The sequence below is a fragment of the Pseudoliparis swirei genome, chromosome 21, assembly GCF_029220125.1.
Source record: "Pseudoliparis swirei isolate HS2019 ecotype Mariana Trench chromosome 21, NWPU_hadal_v1, whole genome shotgun sequence".
Lineage (NCBI taxonomy): Eukaryota > Metazoa > Chordata > Actinopteri > Perciformes > Liparidae > Pseudoliparis > Pseudoliparis swirei.
In genome coordinates this window covers 17075890-17100790 of record NC_079408.1, presented here as the reverse complement: position 1 = coordinate 17100790, position 24901 = coordinate 17075890, and the positions used below count along the sequence as shown (strand labels likewise).

The window sequence follows — 24901 nt, the reverse complement described above, 5'->3', positions numbered from 1 at the left end:
ACATTCATAATATAAGCATGCACCTCATCACAACATATCAAAATTAAATGAAAGCCTCTGGGTATGATGTCCAGGTCTCAGTCCAGCTCTCACAGAGAATGGGAAGAGGTCCAAGCGCGTGTTCGGGGACTGCTTACAACTCCAAGAGCTGTATGCAGACTTGCCTATGTAAGTAATATCTCAATTTAAATATATATATAATTAGAGATATCTTTCCAGAAATATACCTCGTCCTATTTCAGTGAGAAGCCTCTGTTATAATTAGATGTTTAATCCTGAGGTTCTGGGTGGTTCCATGTTCACTTGTATAGTAGGGGTCATTTCAGCCTCATGTGTTTCATATTAATAAGTGACCTGCCTTTAAAAAAAAATTTTAAAGGATTTTGCCAAATATGCAATTTGTATCTTTGAGGTCAAACTTATCCGTGGGAATTTTATCATGAGTTCACCACTTTACTAAATATGAATACAAACAAGATCTCAAATCAACGGTACCACAAATAAAATATGACGTTGTGTTTCAGGGGGCCACGGATTCCGAGGTCGACGAGGTCTTAGCCCGGAGGTCCATCTCTCCAGGTCCACCGTGACGATGGGTCCAGGCTCTGGGGAGGTGAGGTGGACTCACTCAGAGAGTTCCACATGAAATAAATGCTTCAGATACACACCATGCCAAAGCCACATGGTAACACTGTGTCTACATGGGAACTACAATAAGCCTGAAACAAGACTGTCCTGTATCCTCCAAACCAGTGGTTCTCAAATGGGGGTACGTGAAGGCTCTCCATGGGGTACGTGAGATTACAAAATATATATATTGAAAAATGAGCATCCATTAAAAAATCCTTGATGGCACAGCGCTGTGTATTACATATTCGTTTCAACCAAAAATGACCACATATTGATCACATAATATTGTGATATATTAAACTACAGGGGTAGATTCACATGACGTGTTCAGCTGAGGATGTAGGCGGTTTTACCAGAGGTGGCCAGTATCATGAGGAGATGATTTAGCATTTTTGTCAAAAAATGACCTTGGCCATTGTTTTAGGAAGGTGACGACATGATAACTGTGGTAATGTTCAAATATACTGTGTAGAATTAGTTTGAAGCAGCCATGGTGTGAGGTAGAAGACACACGGCTCTCTCTCACATTGACCGTGTCCTCAGGCAAAGCCCCAGAAGGTCATACTGTGTCTATGTGTGAACTGCTGCTGTATATCAGAGCAATGGCCGCTCACCCTGACTGTGTGCTATTAAACGTCGATGGGGAACATTGTGATCTACTGTGCTGCTGAGACTGAACTCTATTTTGGGAAGAACTCTTGGCCTGATTCAACACAAGTCTTAATTCTGCAAATAACAGACCGTTTGAAGCTAGTTTGGTTTATTCCTGCATCCTTCAGTCCACTTTAGACCCTTTTGAATTATTCAACACTCTCATTTACTGCAACAATAATTCAGCAATGTTCAGAAAGTCATTTTCTCCCACAATGCAATTCTGTGTGTTAAATCTCTTTGACTTAATTTTCACAGTTTTTACTAATAGGGTTACAGGATATGGAACTTAATCATTCAGGTAGATTTGGGTACATTAAAGGGTACCTGTAGTCAAAAACAACAACGTGCTACATCCATTAGGCGCATCAAATAAATCATATTTACCCCGCCGCTATTGTCAACAAGTCACGCATAGCCCGAGGCTTTACATTTCTTTGTCAACATTCCGAGTCCGTGAACGCTTCAGGGCGCAGACATCTTGCCAGTTATTTACTCATGTCAGAGGTCACTATGACGTAGAGTCGTTGAAAGGAATTCAGCCAATCCGGAGCCACTTCTACACGCGTTGCTTCTTGGGATAGATCGGTGGCCTCAAGAATTACACAATCTATATCAGGGGTGCTCAATACGTCGATCGCGGCGACCTGCCAGTCGATCGCGGCGTAGTATTGGTAGATCGCATGACATTAAAAAAAATTTGGCCCGCCCCCCTGTCACTTTCTCTACAGCGCCACATTACAGCAGCAGCGTCATTTCTGTCTCTACGTGTTGCGTTGACAGTCCTCTGCCCGCCGTCTCGTGCGCGCGGAGCTCCCGACACCGGTTTGCGCGCATCGGGACGGACGGAGCAAAAAAAGTCACTAGCACCCCGAACATGTCGGCGAACATTGCATCAATGAAAGACATCTCCAGCGCTGGCTTATGCGCGATGTAGCTATCAAGCTCACGCTTTTGTGTGAAGCAGATGAGGTCTAATGACACGATATCGTCGGACATAAGTTCGTGCTCTTTACAACAAATGCACTCTATGTCTGTTTTCTGTGGCACACATTTCCCACAACTGCACCAAACGTCCGCCGACTTGCGTGCACGGTCCGCACGGTGAAGCATCTGGACCGGCGGTCCTTCGGCATCAACTTCATCAGAATCATCGCTATCGCTGTCACAATTCACTAAATGGGGATAGTCTGCTTTTAATGGTTCATACAAGTATCCAGTTGCTGAATCTGACAATCTTTCATCGTCCATATTTCGCCCGTTTTCTATATTATTATCAAGTTCTCAGCATTTGTTTGCGAGCGCTCGACGTTGTTTACATTGGTTTCTGAACACATCCGCTGTGGCTGGCTGTCGATCTATCAATAATGTGACGTCACACCACCTGCGCCATATTCAAGCACCAGTGCAATGAAGCTCGTCGGAGTTGAGGGACTTTGAACAGCCTAAACTACGTATTGTTATTGAATACTGGACCGTCAGTGCATGAATAACCTTTAGAAACACATTATCTTTTGATCTGGCTACACATTCGAGATCACAACAGGTACCCTTTAAGGTACATTCAGATGCATTCAGGTACATCAGGTACATTCAGGGATATTCAGGGGACGGAGATGTAGACAAAGGGTTTTCTACCCCTCCGTTAGTCTTCTAAGGCGATAACACAATGTTCCACTAGAACACTGGAGGTGGGCCTCTATACACCTCTGTAGAGACTTCATTAACACCAGAGAATAGTCATTTACCACATTAACTATGTAGAGAGTGTGTTTATGATTCATTTAATGTATCTTCATTGGGAAAAAACAGTGTTTTTCTTTAAACAATAAGGACAATTCTAAGTGACCCCAAGCTTTTTTTTACAAAACTAAAAACAACAACATCTAGCAAATAATGAGCAACTTTCTTTTATTTGCTTGCTACACATAACGTAGTCGATCCACATACTGTAGGTACTCAAGTAGTGGGAGTGAAAGGGGTTGATGCCAATGTGCTTTTGAAATGTAGAAAACAACCTAATGTCTTCGGCTTCTCATTTCTTATATGGAATTACAAACATCGTCTTATTTCAAATGTACCCCTTTGGCAGTGTACGGACGACTGAAACCGAGATACTAACTTCCACTCCGACACAATGGATCTGGAATGTCGTCGTCTTGGGGAAAAGTAATGGACAGTCTCATGAAGCCCATAAAACATACAATTCAATTCAGTTTATTTGTATAGCCCATTTTAACAAATTACAAATTAGTCTCAGAGTGCTTTACAATCTGTACACATAGACATCCCTGTCCCAAAACCTCACATGGGATCAGGAAAAACTCCCAAACAACCCTTCACAGGGGAAAAAGGGAAGAAACCTTCAGGAGAGCAACAGAGGAGGATCCCTCTCCAGGATGGACAGAACAATAGATGTCATAGAAGGAATCATTACACACAAATTAAAACACAGTAACAACACAATCAATGAATATGACCGAGTGTATGAATATTTGGTAGTCGGCATATTCCACGATCCAGACCTCGATGATCCATCAGGCAGATAGGATCTATGCCGTCTTATAGGGTCCGATGACCCCATGAGACTTGAAGTCAAAAGGACTCCGGGGAGAAAGCAGAGTTAGTAACGTGTGATTGAGAGATGAAAATTCATCCCTAAGGAGAGAAAAGAGGAGATAGGTGCTCAGTGCATCCTAAACGTCCCCCGGCAGCTATAAGCCTATAGCAGCATCTCAAGGGGCTGGACCAGGTGAACCTGATTCAGCCCTAACTATAAGCTCTGTCAAAGAGGAAAGTCTTAAGTCTACTCTTAAACGAGGTGACTGTGTCTGCCTCCCGGACTGAAGGTGGAAGCTGGTTCCATAAAAGAGGAGCTTGATAACTAAAGGCTCTGGCTCCCATTCTACTTTTTAAGACTCTCGGAACTACAAGTAGTCCAGCATTTAGTGAGCGTAGCTCTCTAGTGGGGCAATATGGTACTACAAGCTCCTTAAGATATGATGGTGCATCACCAATCAAGGCTTTGTAGGTTAAGAGAAGAATTTTAAAAGTGATTCTTGATTTTACTGGGAGCCAGTGCAGAGCAGCTAGTGCAGGAGTGATGTGATCTCTGTTCTTAGTTTAGTGAGAACACGAGCTGCAGCATTCTGGATCAACTGGAGGGACCTAAAAGACTTATTAGAGCAGTGTTAAGAATATAAAAATACATACTTAGTACCCCATATGTCCCTTACTTTGCATTAAGGCTCCGAAGCACCATACCTTGTTGTGTCCTTCTATGGCAGTAAGGCCCTGACCAGAGAGAACAGCACAAACACATGCTCACCCACATGCTTTGGAACATACTGACATTGCTGCATACGAAGCACAGATGGGTACAAACTCTTCTTGACCTCGGCCAGAAGGTGACACATCCACACAGGGAGAATAATCAGGCACGCTGGGGAGTACTCGGCACGAACAATGCACAACCCCCCCATCCACACAGAGAGGACAACTAGGAACACTGTGCAACCCCTGGCTCTGACCTCACCTTGAATTGTGATTTAATAAGAGCCGTACCTGACAGTCAAGAACTTGCTTATGTAAGCAATAGATCGTTTCAATGCCTTTTTAGTTTCTATTATATTAAAGAAACCAGCACCTCCTTAGGAGAAACTGCACACCTCCTGCTTTCGATGGAGAACAACATACACACACACTGACTGTAGGACGATGGCGAGAAGATCGTGAGCCACGTTAAATATTTTGTGTCTTCGCACTTTTTGTACTACCACACTTGATTAAATCCACTTTGTTTTGAATTTTACTTTGCCGTCCTGGTCATCTTTTCCCAATCTTCGACAGCAGCCTGATAATAAGGAGTTGCAGTAATCCAGTCTCGAAGTAACGAACGCGTGGACCAATTTTTCTGCATCTTTTTGAGACAAGATTTGCCTGATTTTTTAAACATTACGTAGATGAAAGAATGCAGTCCTTGAGATTTGCTTCACGTGGGAGTTAAAGGACAAGTCCCGATCAAAGATAACGCCAAGATTCTTTACAGTGGTGTTGGATGTAACACCCGGTTCTGTTTCTCCTGTGTTCCGTGTCTCCTCTGTCTTCTCTGTCTTAATTGTTTAATTCCCTGCACCTGCCCTCAGCCACTCTTGTCTCGTTAGTCTGATGTCGTACACCTGTTTCCCCCCCTATATATTGTGTCAGTCTTTCCCTTGTCTGCTGTTGGATTGTCGTCTCTAGTTCCGTGTCTTTTCCCCGTCGTCCTGTCTGTCGTATCTGATCCTGCCTGTTGACCCTGCCTGCCTGCCCTGACCGACGATCCTCTGCCTGCCCCTTTTGGACCTTGTTTTTTTGTAAACTGTTTTGCCTCATTAAAGAGTGCTTTTTTGTTATATTGCGTCCAGTCTGTCTCTCTGCGCCTGAGCCTCACCCCGTCACAAAGACCTGACATGGATGCTAGAGCAATGCCATCTACAGAAACCACATCACCAGATAATTGATCTCTGAGGTGCTCAGGGCTGAGTAAAATTACTTCGGTTTTGTCTGAGTTTAACATCAAGAAGTTGCAGGTCATCCATGTGTTTATGTCTTTAAGACATGCTTGAATTTTATTGAGTTGGTTGGTCTCCTCTGGTTTTATCGATAAATATAGTTGAGTATCATCTGCCTAACAATGAAAGTTTATGGAGTGTTTCCTGATAATATTGCCCAAAGGAAGCATGTATAAGGTAAATACAATTGGTCCAAGCACAGAACCTTGTGGAACTCCGTGACTAACATTGGTGGTTATCGAGGCGTCATCGTTTACAAATACAAACTGAGATCGATCTGATAAATAGGATTTAAACCAACTTAGTGCGGTGCCTGAAATGCCAATCGACTGATCCCGTCTCTGAAACAGGATTTCATGGTCAATAGTGTCGAACGCAGCACTAAGGTCTAACAAGTCACATCAGATATGAAGTACAGTAGTCACGTGAATCCACTGGACCTGGCAGCACTTGGGGAACGCCATGAAGCTGATCCACTGAACATTTGAATTATCTGTTGTGTTTCCTGCCAGGAGATGGGGAAGGTATTGGTCTCAGACTCTTTGCATGATGTAAAGTAAACCATAGAATAGAATGACTGCTACTTCAATAGAGACAATGGTATTGATTATCATGCTGGAAATATTGATCATGGGACCTTTACTGGGCACATAACATAATTAGTACAACAGAAACCATTCAGCAACACCACTGTTATGTGTTTTTAAAGTCACCAAACATCTTTACACCACTTATTCCAGGTACTGTACAGGATGTGCATGTGCAGGCATCATTATAGTCAAATAAGCAGCTCAGTAACAGACATGGGTGTAGATTTTATAAAAAGAAACTTTAGATCACAAGCATCACACGCAGTGAGCATCACACTGCAGCCAAGGAGCATTAACATAAGTACAGACATTTGTATTATTTGTGGCATTTACGTCAAAGGATTATCTGTCATTGACATTGAGGCCCATTGGTCGGTCCATCACACACATGTGTCCATAGTATTTTAAAAACTACTGGTTAAGTAATTGCTTTAATTTCCCCCTGCCCACAATAACTATGCAAATGTAATTACTAGATTGGCATAAAATAAACAAAGCACATTAAGTATGTTCCATCCACCCGTTTTAATGCACATTGTTTTTTCTGTGTGGAAATGATGAAAATATCAACATCGTGAAATATTGCCAAAAAAAGTTTGTCAGAGACAAACAATGAAACAACAATTAGAATATATTTAGTGTATTCATGATGAAGTACATGAAGCATGTAATCTCATCCACCTCATCACTCCACAACTTCCTCACTACAACAAACAGAAATGTTACATTTTCATTGAGTTTTCTTAATTGTTTTTCACAGCTTGAGGGTCGAAGTTGGTTTTCAAACTGGAGGATTAGCATCATGAGATGTTTACTAAGATTAACTAACTTCTAATAATCGCACCACAGTAGTGGATGAAAACAAGTATTCCCATTTTGATTTGCAGGTTTCCTTCAGCTAGCGTTGCTCCCCCTTTACTTCTCCTCTGGCTCCCACCTTAGCCCTTACTATCAGATTAGTAGAAAAGATATTTCATGCAACTAATGATAATTAATATATAAATTAATGAAATATTTGAGTCTGTCATATTAGAAAATAATAGAATATGCCCAATTACCAAAGTGTCCGAGCAGTTAGCCAATCACAGCCACATATTAAGCTCCATTGTTTTGCTAGAGAGCTGTTAACCTCACTTCAGGAGAACGTCTCAAACTCTCAGCAGCTTTATAGCCTGGCTACAGACCAGTTGATGTCAAGGCCTGTCTGAGCTGTTATAAATGACTCTACCAAATCCTGGTCAGTAGTTGATCATTTGCCTTGGTAAATAAAACCATAGACTGAAAATCTGTCGTAGTTTTCTGTTTGGATTCTTGTATGAAAGGAATACCTCAACATTGATGTTGAGGTCTCACTCAAACTGGTTATTTACCAATGTTTTTGTTTTCATGTTTCATTCAAGCAGAAATACCTTTAACATGCTAAATTCAGTTTCCCGCATTGCAGCTCACCACATGCTCAGCCGCTGGTTTAGGAGCATTGGGACATATTTCAACCCGACACCATCGTGAAAGAATAGAAGCAAAGTTAAACTCTGATTATCTGATTGTTATTGGAACATAAATCCACGAGGTGACAGTCGAAATAATCTTGTGTGAGAAGGTTATTCATGATATCTAATGTAATGTCATATTTTGCCACACTGCCTAAACACAGACACTGGATAGTTATGATCATTATATTTTGCAATAAATCAATGACTGTTAGAAATGTGGTTCTAAAAACATCAAGTTTCACAGTGTTCAATGACGTCATAAATCTTGGTTAATCATCTCTGGAATGTCTCCATAAAAAAAATCAGTCCGCAGTCAGTGATAAGCATTTCTTTAACATATTGCGAAAAAACTCTTTATATGTTTGGCACAGTTTAAATATACAGATAGATATACAAGCAGTGCATTATGGGACATATACTTTTAACAACAACCACGCAAAATAGATCATTCAGACTTGTCAGAGAATTATTGTGTAATCAAAGAGCAAATTAAGAGTATTGTTTTGTTTTTACTTTTCGTAAATTATACATTAAAATACACACACACACACTCAAGATACATCCAAAAGACAAACAGCTCTTCTTCTGAGTGCATCTTTGCATGAAAGAACTCTCTTATTGAAAAGAAAAGTGACTTTAAAAAAATGTTGGCACAATTTGAGTGTAAGAGGGAAGCACTGTAATCTAGTGTTGATAGTAAATGTCCGACATGAGGGGTGATCATCTGAGCCTAAGGGGGGCTGTTATTGCTGATGTCAGAGCTTGGTGGTTCCGGTTGGATAGTTTTCCTCTCGTCATGGTGCTGATACATAATGGGAAGGTTTTCCGTTTACATCCATAGCAGTGTGGCACTCTCTCTGCTCCTCAGGCTAAAACTGAGAGGTTTCAGTGAAGGAGATTGCATCCGTCTTGTCGACGGTGAAACCTCCGTTGATGTAGGATTTCTTCTCGCACTCTTCGTCATCCAAAGTGGCCTCCAGAGCGAAGGGGTTGGCGACGTCCGCGTCAGACGTCAGATCCATCCTCTCCAGTTCCTTCTTGGATAGTTTCTGGACGATGCCGGCTCCGTAAGCATCGCCAAGAACGTTGACCATGGTACGGAACCGGTCCCTGAAACACACCAATCAAAGTCAACCGACAGCATCGCCGGAACGTAGGGAAGGACATTCGAGGTTAAAGGTCATCGGAAAACTTACAGCAGCCAATCCACAGCGACTATCAGAGTGACGTCATTTGCAGGTAATCCAACAGCTGTTAAGACAATCACCATCGTGACCAGCCCAGCATTAGGGACTCCTGCTGCTCCAATGCTGGCAACTGTTGCTGTTATACTGCAACATACAGACGCAATGTCGTAAAGATCCTTCATAATAACATGCAGAAATGAATTGTGAGAGATCTGAACATTGCTGGTGTCAAATGGCAGCAATACGTTATGTACACCATCAGTAACAAGAACAGTACCAGAACATCACATGATAGTAATACAAGGGGCACAATATCAGGATCATAAATACTATATATCAAATTAAGCATTAAGGGCATTTCTAGCTAGACGGATTCGAAATCATTGGAAGTCCAGTAATAGAGCCTCAAACTTTATCAGGAGTTGGCTGTTACTTTGGTTTTTTATCAACAGCAAACTTTGATTTCTTGATTCCATGATCTGAATGAACCAAGCAGTACTTTATTTTATTTATTTTAATTTGATGGGAGACCACACAAGTTTCCTAATCCTAACCACTCAGTTATGTCTGAGTAGTGGTTCCTCAATACCTTTAAGCCAAACTCAAGGCCCGAAGGCCAATTATATACGGCCTGCGAGAAAATATCTTCTGTCTATCAAAACTGGCTTGCTGGTATATAGGATGCACACTGCTGATATTACAAGTCCCAGAATGCATTGCAACAGCTAGCATGCCAAGACCTGCAAATCCAACTGCACCGACAGATGGAGCACCTGCAATGTGCGATGAAAAGAAGGGATCAGTGGGGATGATGAGGAGAAGATGAGCTGACAGCGTATCACTGTGTCATACACCGGGAAAAACTCTCCCAATGGACTAGGTAGTGAGCACCGTATCACAGACCATTCAGTTTCTAATAGCTAAAGCACTGGTCCGTGGGTCCTCTTGTACCAGGCTGCACAGAAAGAATGAATGAAAACAATATTATATTTATTAGCACGGTCTTAAAGATGTTTTATTTTTTTTAATGACCGGATACGTCCATCTGTACCTCGGTGCCAATATGTCAAGACGCTCATCTCGGTCATGAGCTTCTTTGGAAAGGGGGAAAGGAACAATGAGGAGACAGAAGAAGAGTGTACGACTTCCAAGAAGAAGACAATGTCAGGAGTCCTACTTCAAATACAGGTTTTTTTCTACAGGTGATTATCACGTGCCCGAATGTACTTTATGTTTATTATTATGCTGGTTGTATTATTTTATTTGATCAGATTTATCCCCCACACCTTGAAGGCCGGCCCGCGGAAATATTTGCAGACTTTGCAGCTTAGACATTTTCATTTGAACTGCTCAGCAATCCATTTGACATGGAAAGCCTGTGAACATCTCCATGGATCTGACAGACCTCCAGTGTAATGACACACTCAAGGAAAAGTATTACTCTGTTGGCGCTTCAGTTTCCAAGCTTCATCCTCGAAGAGAAGCCTAATTGTTTAAACGATACCCAGCCCCATCTCTCATCCATGACCACAAAGGGTTCCTCATCTTAACCAAATAGTACTTCCTGTCATCAATGACCACCAAGGCTCCCTAACCGTAACCAAATAGAGACAGAAAATATACCCCTGACCTGGCAAGAAATATCTTTCTTGATCAGCAATAGATGCATGTTCTGGTTTCATAAGTTGTATTATATAGTCTTTTATAGCCTGCAGTCAGAACTTTAGTAACTGCGATGTACCTGATAGTAACAATCTGGCCCACATCCAGAGCGTAGTCGTTCAGCTGGGCAATGAAGATGGCAGCCACCGCCTCGTACAGCGCTGTCCCATCCATGTTAATGGTGGCACCCACTGGGAGGACAAAGCGGGTGATCCGCTTGTCAATCCGATTGTTCTCCTCGGCACATCGGAAGGTGACGGGCAAGGTGGCAGAGCTGAAACACGAGGCAGCGGTTGGCACGCGATGGTGTTCAGTCACAAATATGGAAATGTTGAAATTGGCTGAGTGGATTCTGACCTGGAGGAGATCATGAGTGCGGTCACCAGGGCCTGAGCCATGCCCAATGTGAACGTGTACGGGTTCTTCCTCACAATGACAAAGAAGATCAGCGGCAGACAGATGGTGGCGTGGATAGCAAGACTGAGGAACCAAACAGACATTATTAAGAACAATATTCGATGTTCTGGATTACAGAACGAGACACACTGCCTCTTGGGGTCGAGTCTGTTCTTTGCCACAACCCTTTTACTGTCACTTTTTATTTTTGATCCACATACAAAGACCGGCTTGTATTTTTAAGCTCATACTTTATTAAAATAGTGTCTATTCTCATTTATAGTCATACATGAAATATACTCTCCTGCTGCCTTGGCTTCAACAGCCCAATGGGCAATTGCAAATGGAAATAGTTCAAATTAGTTTTGGAGTAAGTTTTATTTTAGAGAGTAAGTAGTTAGCCTGGATTAACAAAAAATATTAAAAATAAATTAACCTAAAGATACCCCTTCTCGACTTGATTGGCACTAGGGGATTTTGGAAGTTCTCCATCTGGAAAAGATGAACCCACACCCTCCGTGACGATGTCAAGGGGTTTGTCAAAACATGGAAACTGGTCTTAGACATGGTGGTTCCCTCCGGGCCAGATTAACAACACTGGTCACGATTGTTGACTTGATTTGATGATGTAACCATAAAGATGGATTTATGTCAGACTGGTGTTGTTTGCTGTGGTTTTTCGAATTATTTTGTATTTATTTTTGGTCTGTTTCTTGTTGTTCTTTACCCTTTTATTTCTCTTTTCCCTTGGTGTTGTATCCCTAAAGTCCTGTCTAGTTAATTTGTAAAATAAATATATTTATAAAAAATAAATGCCCACCAACAATTGGTGTTTGTTCCCAAAGTAATTCGATAGAATGTTGTCAATTAGTACTCATTACAGCTGTTTGTAGCTGTATTTGTTTTTCAATCTTCTCATCTTACTAAACAAACACAATCAATTATGTTTTACAAAATGTTAACGTATTCCTCCAAAGCGTTAAAAAAACACTTGCCTTTGCCTTTTGTCAAGCTCAAGGCTCAAAGAAGCAGACGGTAAAACCAGGTAGAAAGTAAAATCTCTATTTATCAGCAGGCCTGAACAATTACTCCATTTGATGTTATTCAAACCAGTGAAAAGCTGTAATAGAAAAGTGTTCCTCTGAACTAAAGATGGAACAACAATGAACACTTCTAGTATTTTACCACTTATGACTTTTCACATGACAAACATGTGATGAAGCGAGGCGTCGCTGTGATTCAATGTCATAAAGCAATAATGCATGAAAACATTTTATTTCTATAGGCTTTGAAAGCTGCGTTGAGAGCAAAGTGTTAAGGAAATGACCTCCATGGGGGCACCGGGAACCTTGTGACCGAGCGGAAGGGGATTTACTGTACGGCTTTAATGGTGTCCCTTAGATTTAGTGGCATGGGCAAAGCTTTCATTACTGCAGCTGCAGGTTGAGCAGTTTTAAATGTCCTTGGTCCTTATCAGTGCCGACACAGAGCTCTGCTTTTACTGTATCACTGGAGGGTGAATTGTCCCAAATGTCAACCATTAATCCCGATGTCTGGAACAGGCGGATACAGAGTAATGAGACAGCTTACCCACTCAGCACCGTCACCATATAAAGACCCATCTTCTTGAAGATCTCCCAGTCGTCAACCTCGATGATCTTGGCTGCAATTAGGAACAGGATCCCTATTGGCATGTAGCTGGAAAAACACATCGAGTTGGAGTCATTTGGTGCGTAGAATGTAAGATGATAGCAAATCGTGTGCATTGGGACGACGGATAAGATGCTAACTTGATTAAATCACAGGGTCCAGTTTCTCATATGAATAGATATTGATTTTCTTCGTGTTCTATGATAGCTGCATGAAAATACTTGGGATAAAAACAGTTGCTTAGGCAAATAAAGCAATTAGTTAACACAAATATTTGAATGTTGCATCTAGATGCAAAATGTATCTCCCAAAGGTTTCTTTCCCTTAAATGTTTTTTGGGGGACTTATTCCTGAGCCGATGTGAGGTCCCAGGACAGAGGATGTCGTATGTGTACAGATTGTAAAGTACTCTGAGGATAATTTGTGATTTTGGGCTCTACAAAATAAACTGAATTGAATAGATCAATCTTTCATACAAACCACATAATGATCTGAACTAGTCTCATGGTTGCTTCGTTCAGTGCATCAAAGAACTCCAAGAGGATGCGTCCCTTTTTGCCCATCTTCCCAATGACGAGGCCAAAAGCGACGCAGAACACAATGAGCCCCAAGACGTTGATTCCATCCGAATACGTCCCGATGATCTTATATTCCTTGGTTATGTTCTGCCAAAACAGCGGACAAGGAGGGGATTCATTCGGCTAACCAAAGCAGGTCAGGAAGCTGCTCTCACAACCACAGTAGCTCTAAAGAGCCATTGATGAGCCGCGTCACAGCCCAGTGGCCCGCGGCTACTTTACTTCTGATGCATTTAGATCAGGTTGCCAGGTGCAGAAACATGACACGTAAAGTGGAGCAGATCCACAAGGACACACAACAGACTCGTTGATGGCTGTTCCCAACAGAAGATACTTGTGAACTGCTAGATAGCGCTCGAGAAGACCAGAACAGAGTCATGTGCACACCTACCTCGACCACCGACATCAACGTGGTGGCGAGAGGTGGGATCGTGGTGGCGTTGGTGGAAACCTTCAGAGGCTCCAGTTCTTTGCGCTTGGTCTTGTACTAGAGAACATCAGAGGTACTTCAACATGGCTGCAGACATCTGCTCAGCAGACCCCGGTGCAGGCTGACATTATGGGGAGAAAGTGCAACAGAGATGAATGATGGATATGCAAAGCTGGCTTACCTGCTGAAAACAAGCCTGCACCAGATTTTCAGGGAACATGTTCCTGTTGAAAAACAAGATTAGGGGTGAGCGACAGACAGTGACGAATGATGTGGATTACACTGTGTTCATTGTGTTGGTCAAAACCATTCATAATCATTAGAGCATGTAAAGGTGAATCATTGAGGCAAGGGAGCTAAAACACTCAAACTTGAGCAGAATGTTCTGGGTGAATTGGATCTCCAGGTCATTGTGTTCAACGAAAGAGATTGTCAGCAATTCATGAAACTGAAGGTTGGCTATCTCAACCTCAGAGCTCGGGAACGCCACGGTGTGCTACTACAATACTTGGATCAGCTCACAGCAGCTGAAGGAACCTTTCTGAATTTTTAAATTGGTGTAACTCTTCGAGTAAATGACCATGAACCCTACGATGGTCTGCAGTATTACAATTCAGACAAAGGCCTAAGACATGCACAAGACACACAGAGGGCATTAGGAGGGACTGTGTTCCACTGTGGACATGCAGAACAAGTATAAACACGTCATACTTGTTCTGCATGTGAGTTTAGCTCATTTGAAGTCATGCATTTCTATGTCCCCTCTAGAGGGGGCAGTGCCTGTAGACTTGGGGGGGGGGGTCGCACCAATATCCCTGGCAGAGGCCGCTAAGGTTGTTAAAAAGCTCCTTGGTGGCAAGGCGCCGGGGGTGGATGAGATCCGCCCTGAGATGCTGAAGGCGCTGGACATTGTTGGGCTGTCTTGGCTGACACGCCTCTTCAATGTCGCGTGGGGGTCAGGAACAGGGCCCTTGGACTGGCAGACCGGGGTGGTGGTTCCCATTTTCAAAAAGGGGGACCGGAGAGTATTGTGGGATCACACTTCTCAGCCTCCCGGGGAAAGTTTATGCCAGGGTACTGGAAAGGAGGCTCCGACCGCTGGTCGAACCTCAGACTCAAGACCAACAGTGCGGATTCCGTCCCGGTTGTGGAACTGTGGACCAGCTCTTCACCCTCGCAAGGGTCCTCGAGGGGTCCTGGGAGACCAACCAGTCTTCATGTGCTTTGTAGACTTGGAGAAAGCTTTCGACCGGGTCCCTTGGGAATTGTTGTGGGGGGTGCTGCGGGGGTCTGGGGTTCCGGACCCGTTGCTACGGGCTATCCGGTCTCTGTACGCCTGCAGTAGGAGCTGTGTTCGCATCCTCGGCAGTAAGTCACACGTTCCCGGTGGGTGTTGGTCTCCGCCAGGGCTGCCCTTTATCACCGGTCCTGTTTGTGATTTTCATGGACAGGATATCTAGGCGCAGCCTGGGGGTGGAGCAGGTCAGGTTTGGGGGTCTTGGGATCGCCTCTCTTCTGTTTGCAGATGATGTGGTCCTGTTAGCATCCTCAGACCATGACCTCCGGCACTCACTGGGGCGTTTGCTGCAGTGTGAAGCGGCAGGGATGAGAGTCAGCACTGCCAAATCTGAGGCCATGGTGCTCTGCCGGAAACCGGTGGATTGCTCCCTCCAGGTGGGACAGAGTGCCTGCCCCAAGCGAAGGAGTTCAAGTATCTCGGGGTCTTGTTCACGAGTGAGCGTAAGATGGAGCGGGAGATCGACAGGCGGATCGGTGCAGCTGCAGCAGTAAAACAGGCGCTGTACCGGTCCGTCTTGGTGAAGAGGAGCTGAGCCGAAAGGCGAAGCTCTCAATGTACTGGTCGGTCTACGTTCCAATCCTCACCTATGGTCACGAACTTTGGGTAGTGACCGAAAAAGAGTCGCGAATACAAGCGGCGAAATGAGTTTCCTCCGTGGGGTGGCGGGCTCAGCCTTAGAGATCGGGTAAGGAGCTCGGACATCAGGAGGAGCTTGAGTCGAGCCGCTACTCCCGCATCGAAAGGAGTCAGCTGAGGTGGTTCGGGCATCTGATTCGGATGCCTCCTGGACGCCTCCCGTTAGAGGTTTTCCAGGCACGTCCTACTGGGAGGAGACCCCGGGGAAGACACAGGACACGCTGGAGAGATTACATCTCCCGGCTGGCCTGGGAACGCCTCGGGATCCCCCAGAATGAGCTGGAAAATGTTGCGGGCGAGAGGGAAGTCTGGGTCAACCTGCTGGGTCAGCTGCCCCCGCGACCCGACCCCGGAATAAGCGGATGTGAATGGATGGATGGCATTTCTATGTCTCTGTCCCTTTAACATCTGAATAACTGGACATGTCACGGCGTTGAGGTCACCTGATGAGGTCCAGGAGCGTGTCGACTGTGGTGACGTTGGGCGTCGTCCCGGCTCTGTCGATGTGCTCCGCAGTCTGAGACACTCCCGGTTTGATCGTCATCACCAGAATAATCCCTGCAGATGACATCAAGCTTGACTCATTCGTGTTTCATATCAAACACTTTGAATTACTTAATTGTAAAGCAATTTATGGTCTATTGACAAGGAGACTTAAAAACAATGAGCTCACCAAGAATAACTGCGATGATGGTCGTTGAGAAGTAATAAATAACAGCTCTCAGACCTATTCTTCCTGATACTTCAGAGTCCAGGGCTGCAACACCTGTAGACACAAAGCACAACGCTGAATTCCAAAAGAAAAGAATGAAGAGTTTGAATTATCATCATTATTTTAATCTGATTAAGCTCAAACTCACAATCTTCACATTTGTATGTGTATATACAATATACCTGTTCCTGGTCTGATGTGAGGTCAAAGGTCAGGGATGTCTTATGTGTACAGAGGCAAATTCGTAATTTGAGGGGAGTTTGTGATATCTCTACAAAATAAATTGAATAAATGTATCCGGTCAAAACTTTAAAAGTTTGTGTCTTTAACGCCGCAGTGAGCTTTCATGCATGACCTTTGACCACTGTCATGGATCTCATCTCACCAGGATGGATCTGTATATATAGACTATTTATTATTAAGTGGTGGAGGACAGAGCTTGTATACTGTACATGTTTGACTTCTAATGTTGAAAGATAATTTTTTGTTTTAGTTTTCTACATTTTGGCACGTGACATTTTCTGCACATTCTATCGTAGATTATTTCATTTCCTAAAAATTCTTGGAAATAGATTTTGATGAAATAGTTATACCTCGCGGGTCCCATACTGTACCAGATTATTTTCGGAGCTTTCAACTGTATACCACGACCTTTATCATCTGATGGGGTGAGCAACTTCCTCCCAGAACTACCTAACTACTAAATACGAAGCTCAGAATTAGCTGACTAAGACTAAGATGATGTTTACTGCAACAACCATAAAAGTAAATGGACTTTGATAAAGGATTGTAAAGATGATAAACCTTTATTGATTTAAATGAGGAAGGACGTGCAACATAAGAGGGGAACAATATCTCAGAGCCAATTAGGAAACTGTGTCATCTTGTTGTTGTTATGCACTTCCATGTATCCCGATGCAGTGCATCACGGTGACCACTAGTAAAAACAGAAATACATATGTTCCAGTTACCTGTTATCATGCTTGAGATGATGAGCGGGAGGATGACGAGCTTCAGCATCCTCATGAGGATCTCTCCTGGGAAGCCGAAATACTGCTTGTGAAGGTGTGAGAGCGACGCATACTCTCTGACCACGACACCCAAACTGATCCCTGGTCAGCAGAAAGACAAAATCACATCAGCAAGAATTATTGGTCTCTGCTGAAGAAAATCGATGAAATATTGGGCATTATTTGGACATGACAGATTATGCTGAAACCGTTTCTTTTATCTCAGGTTAGTGGTCACGGGAAGCCATGCAACATTGAACACTTATACTGTTACGTTTCAATGAATGCAGATGATTTCTCCTCTGCATTAGCAACTGTCAAATGAATGCACATCAGAGCGGTTTCACCGAGCACAGCACATTGTATCTTCCAGCTATAAACTTCACATGTCTCCCCCACACTGGTGTGAGTAATCCACTCCAGACCTCCATCAAACACAACAAGAGGTTCTTGTAAAACACTGCGGTGACGCAGCGGACTGTACGTGGGAGCCACGACCAATTACTCCACCTTTCACATCCACCAGCTACAGTTTGGTGCCAGCAGCAAAGACAGCAGACAACAGAACAGTTGCCATATTCTGAACACTCGTACCACCTGCAGGCATAGAGTTTTACTGCTGCAGCTTTCTGCTGTAGCGAGATGAACCACCAAGGGGATGGCACACAATCACTTTAATTCTGCTGGCTAACGTTAATGGTGTAACTAATAATTCAATTCAGTTTATTTTATATAGCCCATTATCACAAATTCAGAATTTAACTCAGAGGGCTTTACAGTCTGTACATATACGACATTCCTGATATCAGATCAGGAAAAACTCCCAAGAAATAGAAAAAACCCTTTCAGGGGGAAAAAGGTAAGAAACCTTCAGGAGAACAACAGAGGAGGATCCCTCTCCAGGATGGACAGAACAATAGATGTCATGTGACCAGGTGAACAATAGATGTCATGTGACCAGATGATCAATAGATGTCATGTGACCAGATGAACAATAGATGTCATGTGACCAGATGAACAATAGATGTCATGTGACCAGATGATCAATAGATGTCATGTGACCAGATGAACAATAGATGTCATGTGACCAGATGATCAATAGATGTCATGTGACCAGATGAACAATAGATGTCATGTGACCAGATGAACAATAGATGTCTTGTGACCAGATGAACAATAGATGTCATGTGACCAGATGATCAATAGATGTCATGTGACCAGATGAACAATAGATGTCATGTGACCAGGTGAACAATAGATGTCATGTGACCAGATGAACAATAGATGTCATGTGACCAGATGAACAATAGATGTCATGAGACCAGATGAACAACAGATGTCATGTGACCAGATGAACAATAGATGTCATGTGACCAGATGATCAACAGATGTCATGTGACCAGATGAACAATAGATGTCATGTGACCAGATGATCAATAGATGTCATGTGACCAGATGAACAATAGATGTCTTGTGACCAGGTGAACAATAGATGTCATGTGACCAGATGAACAATAGATGTCATGTGACCAGATGAACAATAGATGTCATGAGACCAGATGAACAACAGATGTCATGTGACCAGATGAACAATAGATGTCATGTGACCAGATGATCAATAGATGTCATGTGACCAGATGAACAATAGATGTCATGTGACCAGATGAACAATAGATGTCTTGTGACCAGATGAACAATAGATGTCATGTGACCAGATGATCAATAGATATCATGTGACCAGATGAACAATAGATGTCATGTGACCAGATGATCAATAGATGTCATGTGACCAGATGAACAACAGATGTCATGTGACCAGAAGATCAATAGATGTCATGTGACCAGATGAACAATAGATGTCATGTGACCAGATGAACAATAGATGTCATGTGACCAGATGAACAATAGATGTCATGTGACCAGATGAACAATAGATGTCATGTGACCAGATGAACAATAGATGTCATGTGACCAGATGATCAATAGATGTCATGTGACCAGATGAACAATAGATGTCATGTGACCAGATGAACAATAGATGTCATGTGACCAGATGAACAATAGATGTCATGTGACCAGATGAACAATAGATGTCATGTGACCAGATGAACAATAGATGTCATGTGACCAGATGATCAATAGATGTCATGTGACCAGATGAACAATAGATGTCATGTGACCAGATGAACAATAGATGTCATGTGACCAGATGAACAATAGATGTCATGTGACCAGATGATCAATAGATGTCATGTGACCAGATGAACAATAGATGTCATGTGACCAGATGAACAATAGATGTCATGTGACCAGATGAACAATAGATGTCATGTGACCAGATGAACAATAGATGTCATGTGACCAGATGATCAATAGATGTCATGTGACCAGATGAACAATAGATGTCATGTGACCAGATGATCAATAGATGTCATGTGACCAGATGAACAATAGATGTCATGTGACCAGATGATCAATAGATGTCATGTGACCAGATGAACAATAGATGTCATGACCAGATGATCAATAGATGTCATGTGACCAGATGAACAATAGATGTCATGTGACCAGATGAACAATAGATGTCATGTGACCAGATGAACAATAGATGTCATGTGACCAGATGAACAATAGATGTCATGTGACCAGATGAACAATAGATGTCATGACCAGATGAACAATAGATGTCATGTGACCAGATGAACAATAGATGTCTTGTGACCAGATGAACAATAGATGTCATGTGACCAGATGATCAATAGATGTCATGTGACCAGATGAACAATAGATGTCATGTGACCAGATGAACAATAGATGTCATGTGACCAGATGAACAATAGATGTCATGTGACCAGATGAACAATAGATGTCATGTGACCAGATGAACAATAGATGTCATGTGACCAGATGAACAATAGATGTCATGAGACCAGATGAACAACAGATGTCATGTGACCAGATGAACAATAGATGTCATGTGACCAGATGATCAATAGATGTCATGTGACCAGATGAACAATAGATGTCATGTGACCAGATGAACAATATATGTCATGTGACCAGATGAACAATAGATGTCATGTGACCAGATGAACAATAGATGTCATGTGACCAGATGAACAGTAGATGTCATGTGACCAGATGATCAATAGATGTCATGTGACCAGATGAACAATAGATGTCATGTGACCAGATGATCAATAGATGTCATGTGACCAGATGAACAATAGATGTCATGTGACCAGATGAACAATATATGTCATGTGACCAGGTGAACAATAGATGTCATGTGACCAGATGAACAATAGATGTCATGTGACCAGATGAACAATAGATGTCATGAGACCAGATGAACAACAGATGTCATGTGACCAGATGAACAATAGATGTCATGTGACCAGATGATCAATAGATGTCATGTGACCAGATGAACAATAGATGTCATGTGACCAGATGAACAATAGATGTCATGTGACCAGATGAACAATAGAGGTCATGTGACCAGATGAACAATAGATGTCATGTGACCAGATGAACAGTAGATGTCATGTGACCAGATGATCAATAGATGTCATGTGACCAGATGAACAATAGATGTCATGTGACCAGATGAACAATAGATGTCTTGTGACCAGATGAACAATAGATGTCATGTGACCAGATGATCAATAGATGTCATGTGACCAGATGAACAATAGATGTCATGTGACCAGATGAACAATAGATGTCATGTGACCAGATGAACAATAGATGTCATGTGACCAGATGATCAATAGATGTCATGTGACCAGATGAACAACAGATGTCATGTGACCAGAAGATCAATAGATGTCATGTGACCAGATGAACAATAGATGTCATGTGACCAGATGAACAATAGATGTCATGTGACCAGATGATCAATAGATGTCATGTGACCAGATGAACAGAGTTACATAAACACATTCAATGAATATGACAGAATGTAAATAATGACCAAATGCAACATCAATCTCCTATTAATTGCAGTCAACACAATCTTGCGAGCTTTCAGAGAAACATGAAGAATTTTGTGCTCTTGTAACCAATTTACTGTTTTTATATACAACTTAATCATAAACTCATAGGTCGGGAAAAGTGGACACATAATGTTGATTGATTGTGAAACTGTCTTGGTAATTATTTTGAAACACTAAGCTTTAATGTATGACCTTGACAATACACACCTCCTCACCAGCAACTAATGAAGATGAAGAAAGAAGTGAGTAGCTGGTGTACTTGAAGCTCATGACCTTAATGGTCTCTACTCAGCATTACTTGTGTGGGATTTATTTGCCTTGTGAATTTCAGTTATTATTCCGTTTATGACGGAACCGTCAGGGACACCACGACCATTGGGAAATTAAAACTCCAGCGGCGATAGAAGAAGGTATGAGTTAATGTTATTCATTCTCAGAGTACAAGTCTTTAACAAAAAAACATAACATTAACGTACCGCTTCTTTCTGGAAGTGAAGGAGCGATGGAGGAGCATCGGCAGGAACTACTCGCATATGATTAAATGAATCAAGTGCCACCATTTCTTGCATTGCAATCAGGGATAATTTAATATCAGTTGGAAGCTCATGATTTTGGCCTAGAAATGTAGCAACAAGAGATGAGCGGCGCTACTTCTGCTCCTCGTGGAATAATCCCCGCACTAAAGAATCTCAAGGCTATAGCTCCCCATCCTTATTCAACCGGAGGTGTACTGCAACAGGAGGGAATTGTGGGTGAATGAATCATGACCTGCACCTTTAACGCTGACTTCCTTCGCTTCATATCACCACAAGCAGCCACAATTTTTTACTTTTTAAAAAACAATAAAACCTTTTGAGAAGCTAAGACGTCTTGGAGAGTGAAGTCATCGGGGATGTTACCTCTGCCGTACAACTGCAGACCATAACACAAGGACGCCAGTATCACTGAGAGTACACTGAGCGCCGAGAGCACAGAGCACCCAATACTCTCCAGATTTTTTACATTTCCCCACTGTGGGTCAAATAAAGGAATATCATCATCATGAGAACTTGCAAAAATCCTACTTTGTTTGTTAAAAATTCTAAATGGAATGTTTAAAATGTTTCTACCTGTGAAGATAGTAATAATCTCTTAGTGTGGATGTGAGCGTGTTGGTAATCCAGCCTTGGTTACTGTTGATTGTGTCTCCTGATAAAGCAAAACATCAACTACCCAAACACCTGGAAAAAGTATTAACTTGCAAGATCTTTCTTATTCAATGAGCTAAAAGTGTCCATCAATATCCATCCACAAGATTAGCATGGAAACCAGGAAGTTCCAGTGATTGCTATATTAAGTTTACGGTCATAGTACACCTGGTAATTATTACCATAGCAGGAAGTGCATTTATTCAAACACAAAGTGTTTAATGTTTAATCCTCTGTGCCACACTCCAAGTTCGGTGAAGGCTCACAGTCTATAAGCAGGTTTCAGAGAAAGAGTAGTTTGAAGTCCAACTGAACAACTGAATGAATGGTCAGTGTGATTAATAATCGTTCACATCTATTTGTCAGTCTTTGGTTATAAAAAAAATATATATACACTTTTATTAATCCCCAAGGGGAAATTAGTTCTCTGCATTTAACCCATCCTTAGTTATTAGGGAGCAGTGGGCTGCGCCCAGTGAGGCAACTGGGGGTTCAGTGCCTTGCTCAAGGACACTTCAACTTGCAACTAATGGGGAGAGCGGGGATCGAACCCACGACCTTGCGGTTGAGGGACGGCCCTCTTACCACACTGAGCTACAGCCGCCCCTGTATATATCAGAGAGATAACAGTGCAGATCTTTATGCAGAAATAGATACAAACGTGTACACTTCATAAACCCAGTTTTTCTCCTATACCTAAATATGAAACATTAAAAACTACAAACAAGAAACTCCACAGAGAAAACCAGGAAATTACTGATCGCGCAAAAAGTATATGATCTGTGCAATCAGGTTGCTTTTGGGAAGAATATAACAGTAAAGTACTTTGTTTTCTTTCTGAGAATGAGCTGCAAAGACAGGTATCGTGAAGTCAGAGCTACAAGGGGAAGTCAGAGCGTAGTTAGCATAGCTTAGCATAAAGAGCGGGGGAGGCTGGGTAGTGACCACTAACGTGCGGACGTAGCTGAGTATTCTGTTACATCACATCCTCGTGGTTCTTGCTGGAAGTGATGCAAAGCATTGCCGCGGTGTGTTTTATGTCACTGCACCAGATTCAGTCTTAAAAATAGCTTTTTAAAGGCTACATTGTTTGTAGTAGTCATAGCTAACGTAGGAGGCTATGTTGTTCTTGTGTGCCATGTCTTGACGTGACATTGAATGACACCTCAACTCCTCTGTTACAATGGTAGAAAATAACAGAAGTGGCTTTAAAAATATACATACGTTTTTTTTAATAAGCAGCTTTGTTTCTGGATGTATTTGATGACGATGTAAAAAGTGGTTCTTTAGCATTTGGAAAAGTAAATAATGAATAATAAATATACAGTGTAAAATATGAATATATTTGGTAAATTGACTGCTCATACTTTTCCTTTTTAGTTCTAGGCACCACCATGCAAAGTGCCACCTGCACGTCAGGTGTGCAAGAGCCGGGGATCGAACCCACGACCCTCTGTCTGAAAGACATGGACAGAGCGAGGCTAGCTGTTTCCCCCTGCTTCCAGTCATTATGCTAAGCTAGGCTAACCGCCGTATTGGTGACACCGGCATGACATTGAGTTCCCCAGCAAACCAACACGCCACACGTGTTGCACTCTTCCTCCTGATGACCGGCTACACGTGCTGAGCCATCACGGCAGACAGCGACCTGGTCCGGGCGTCTGGAACCGGAGGACCCGGAGCCGCAGCCTCCGGGACCAGCATCAGTCTGGTCACGTCCAGACACACACTCACACACAGGCTGTGTCTCCTGCAACACCTCGCTCACACCTTCTTTTATGAAAGGTGATTCTGAATGATCATATCACACACATGCAGCGGTCACTGTTGCAGAGAGAGGTTGATTTATTGACAACAAGCCAATCTGCATGCCGGAACCAAGATAACCGCGATGGAGCTCTTTCTCTCAGCATGCATGATGATGTGTTCAGGGACTTCCACGTACCGAGCAGCACCGAGACAATCGTGGCAATCAGCAGCCAGTTCTTCTTCAGCAAGCCTTTGAGGTTCACGCCTCGTCGCTCCTTGTTCCCCATCATGTCCACGCTGCTGCTGTCGCTCCTCCACAACGGGACACAGACTGAATGAGAGAGGGATAGAGAGAGAGAGAAAGAGATGTCGGGGATCCCCAAAGGAGATGCGACACGCAGGTCCAGAGGTGGATGTGAAGAGGCAGCCGCAGGATGGAGGAGACGCGTTGCTACACACGTAGGATGCAGCCGTCAGAGGCTGCTGCTG

General features: G+C 42.8%; 2 protein-coding genes across 2 annotated transcripts in view; one reads left to right on the top strand and one right to left on the bottom strand.

Annotated features, from left to right (window-relative positions):
- Positions 1-1235, top strand: part of spata6l (spermatogenesis associated 6-like) — a 38878-nt gene extending 37643 nt beyond the window's left edge. The window contains exons 11-12 of the mRNA XM_056442918.1: positions 75-168; positions 525-1235. Of these exons, the coding sequence (XP_056298893.1) occupies positions 75-168; positions 525-590 (160 nt within the window). The 3' untranslated portion in view covers positions 591-1235. The remainder of the gene's footprint in view (positions 1-74; positions 169-524) is intronic.
- Positions 1236-6934: 5699 nt separating this feature from the next.
- On the bottom strand, positions 6935-24877 carry slc1a1 (solute carrier family 1 member 1). Its single transcript, XM_056443038.1, has 12 exons — positions 24609-24877; positions 17440-17580; positions 16430-16522; positions 16200-16314; positions 14002-14044; positions 13782-13877; positions 13293-13477; positions 12753-12860; positions 11124-11246; positions 10846-11040; positions 9114-9248; positions 6935-9027 (listed from the first exon to the last, which is right to left on the bottom strand). Exons 1-12 carry the CDS (start codon positions 24700-24702, stop codon positions 8787-8789), a joined length of 1569 nt encoding a protein of 522 aa, XP_056299013.1. The 5' UTR covers positions 24703-24877; the 3' UTR covers positions 6935-8786.
- Positions 24878-24901: the final 24 nt, after the last annotated feature.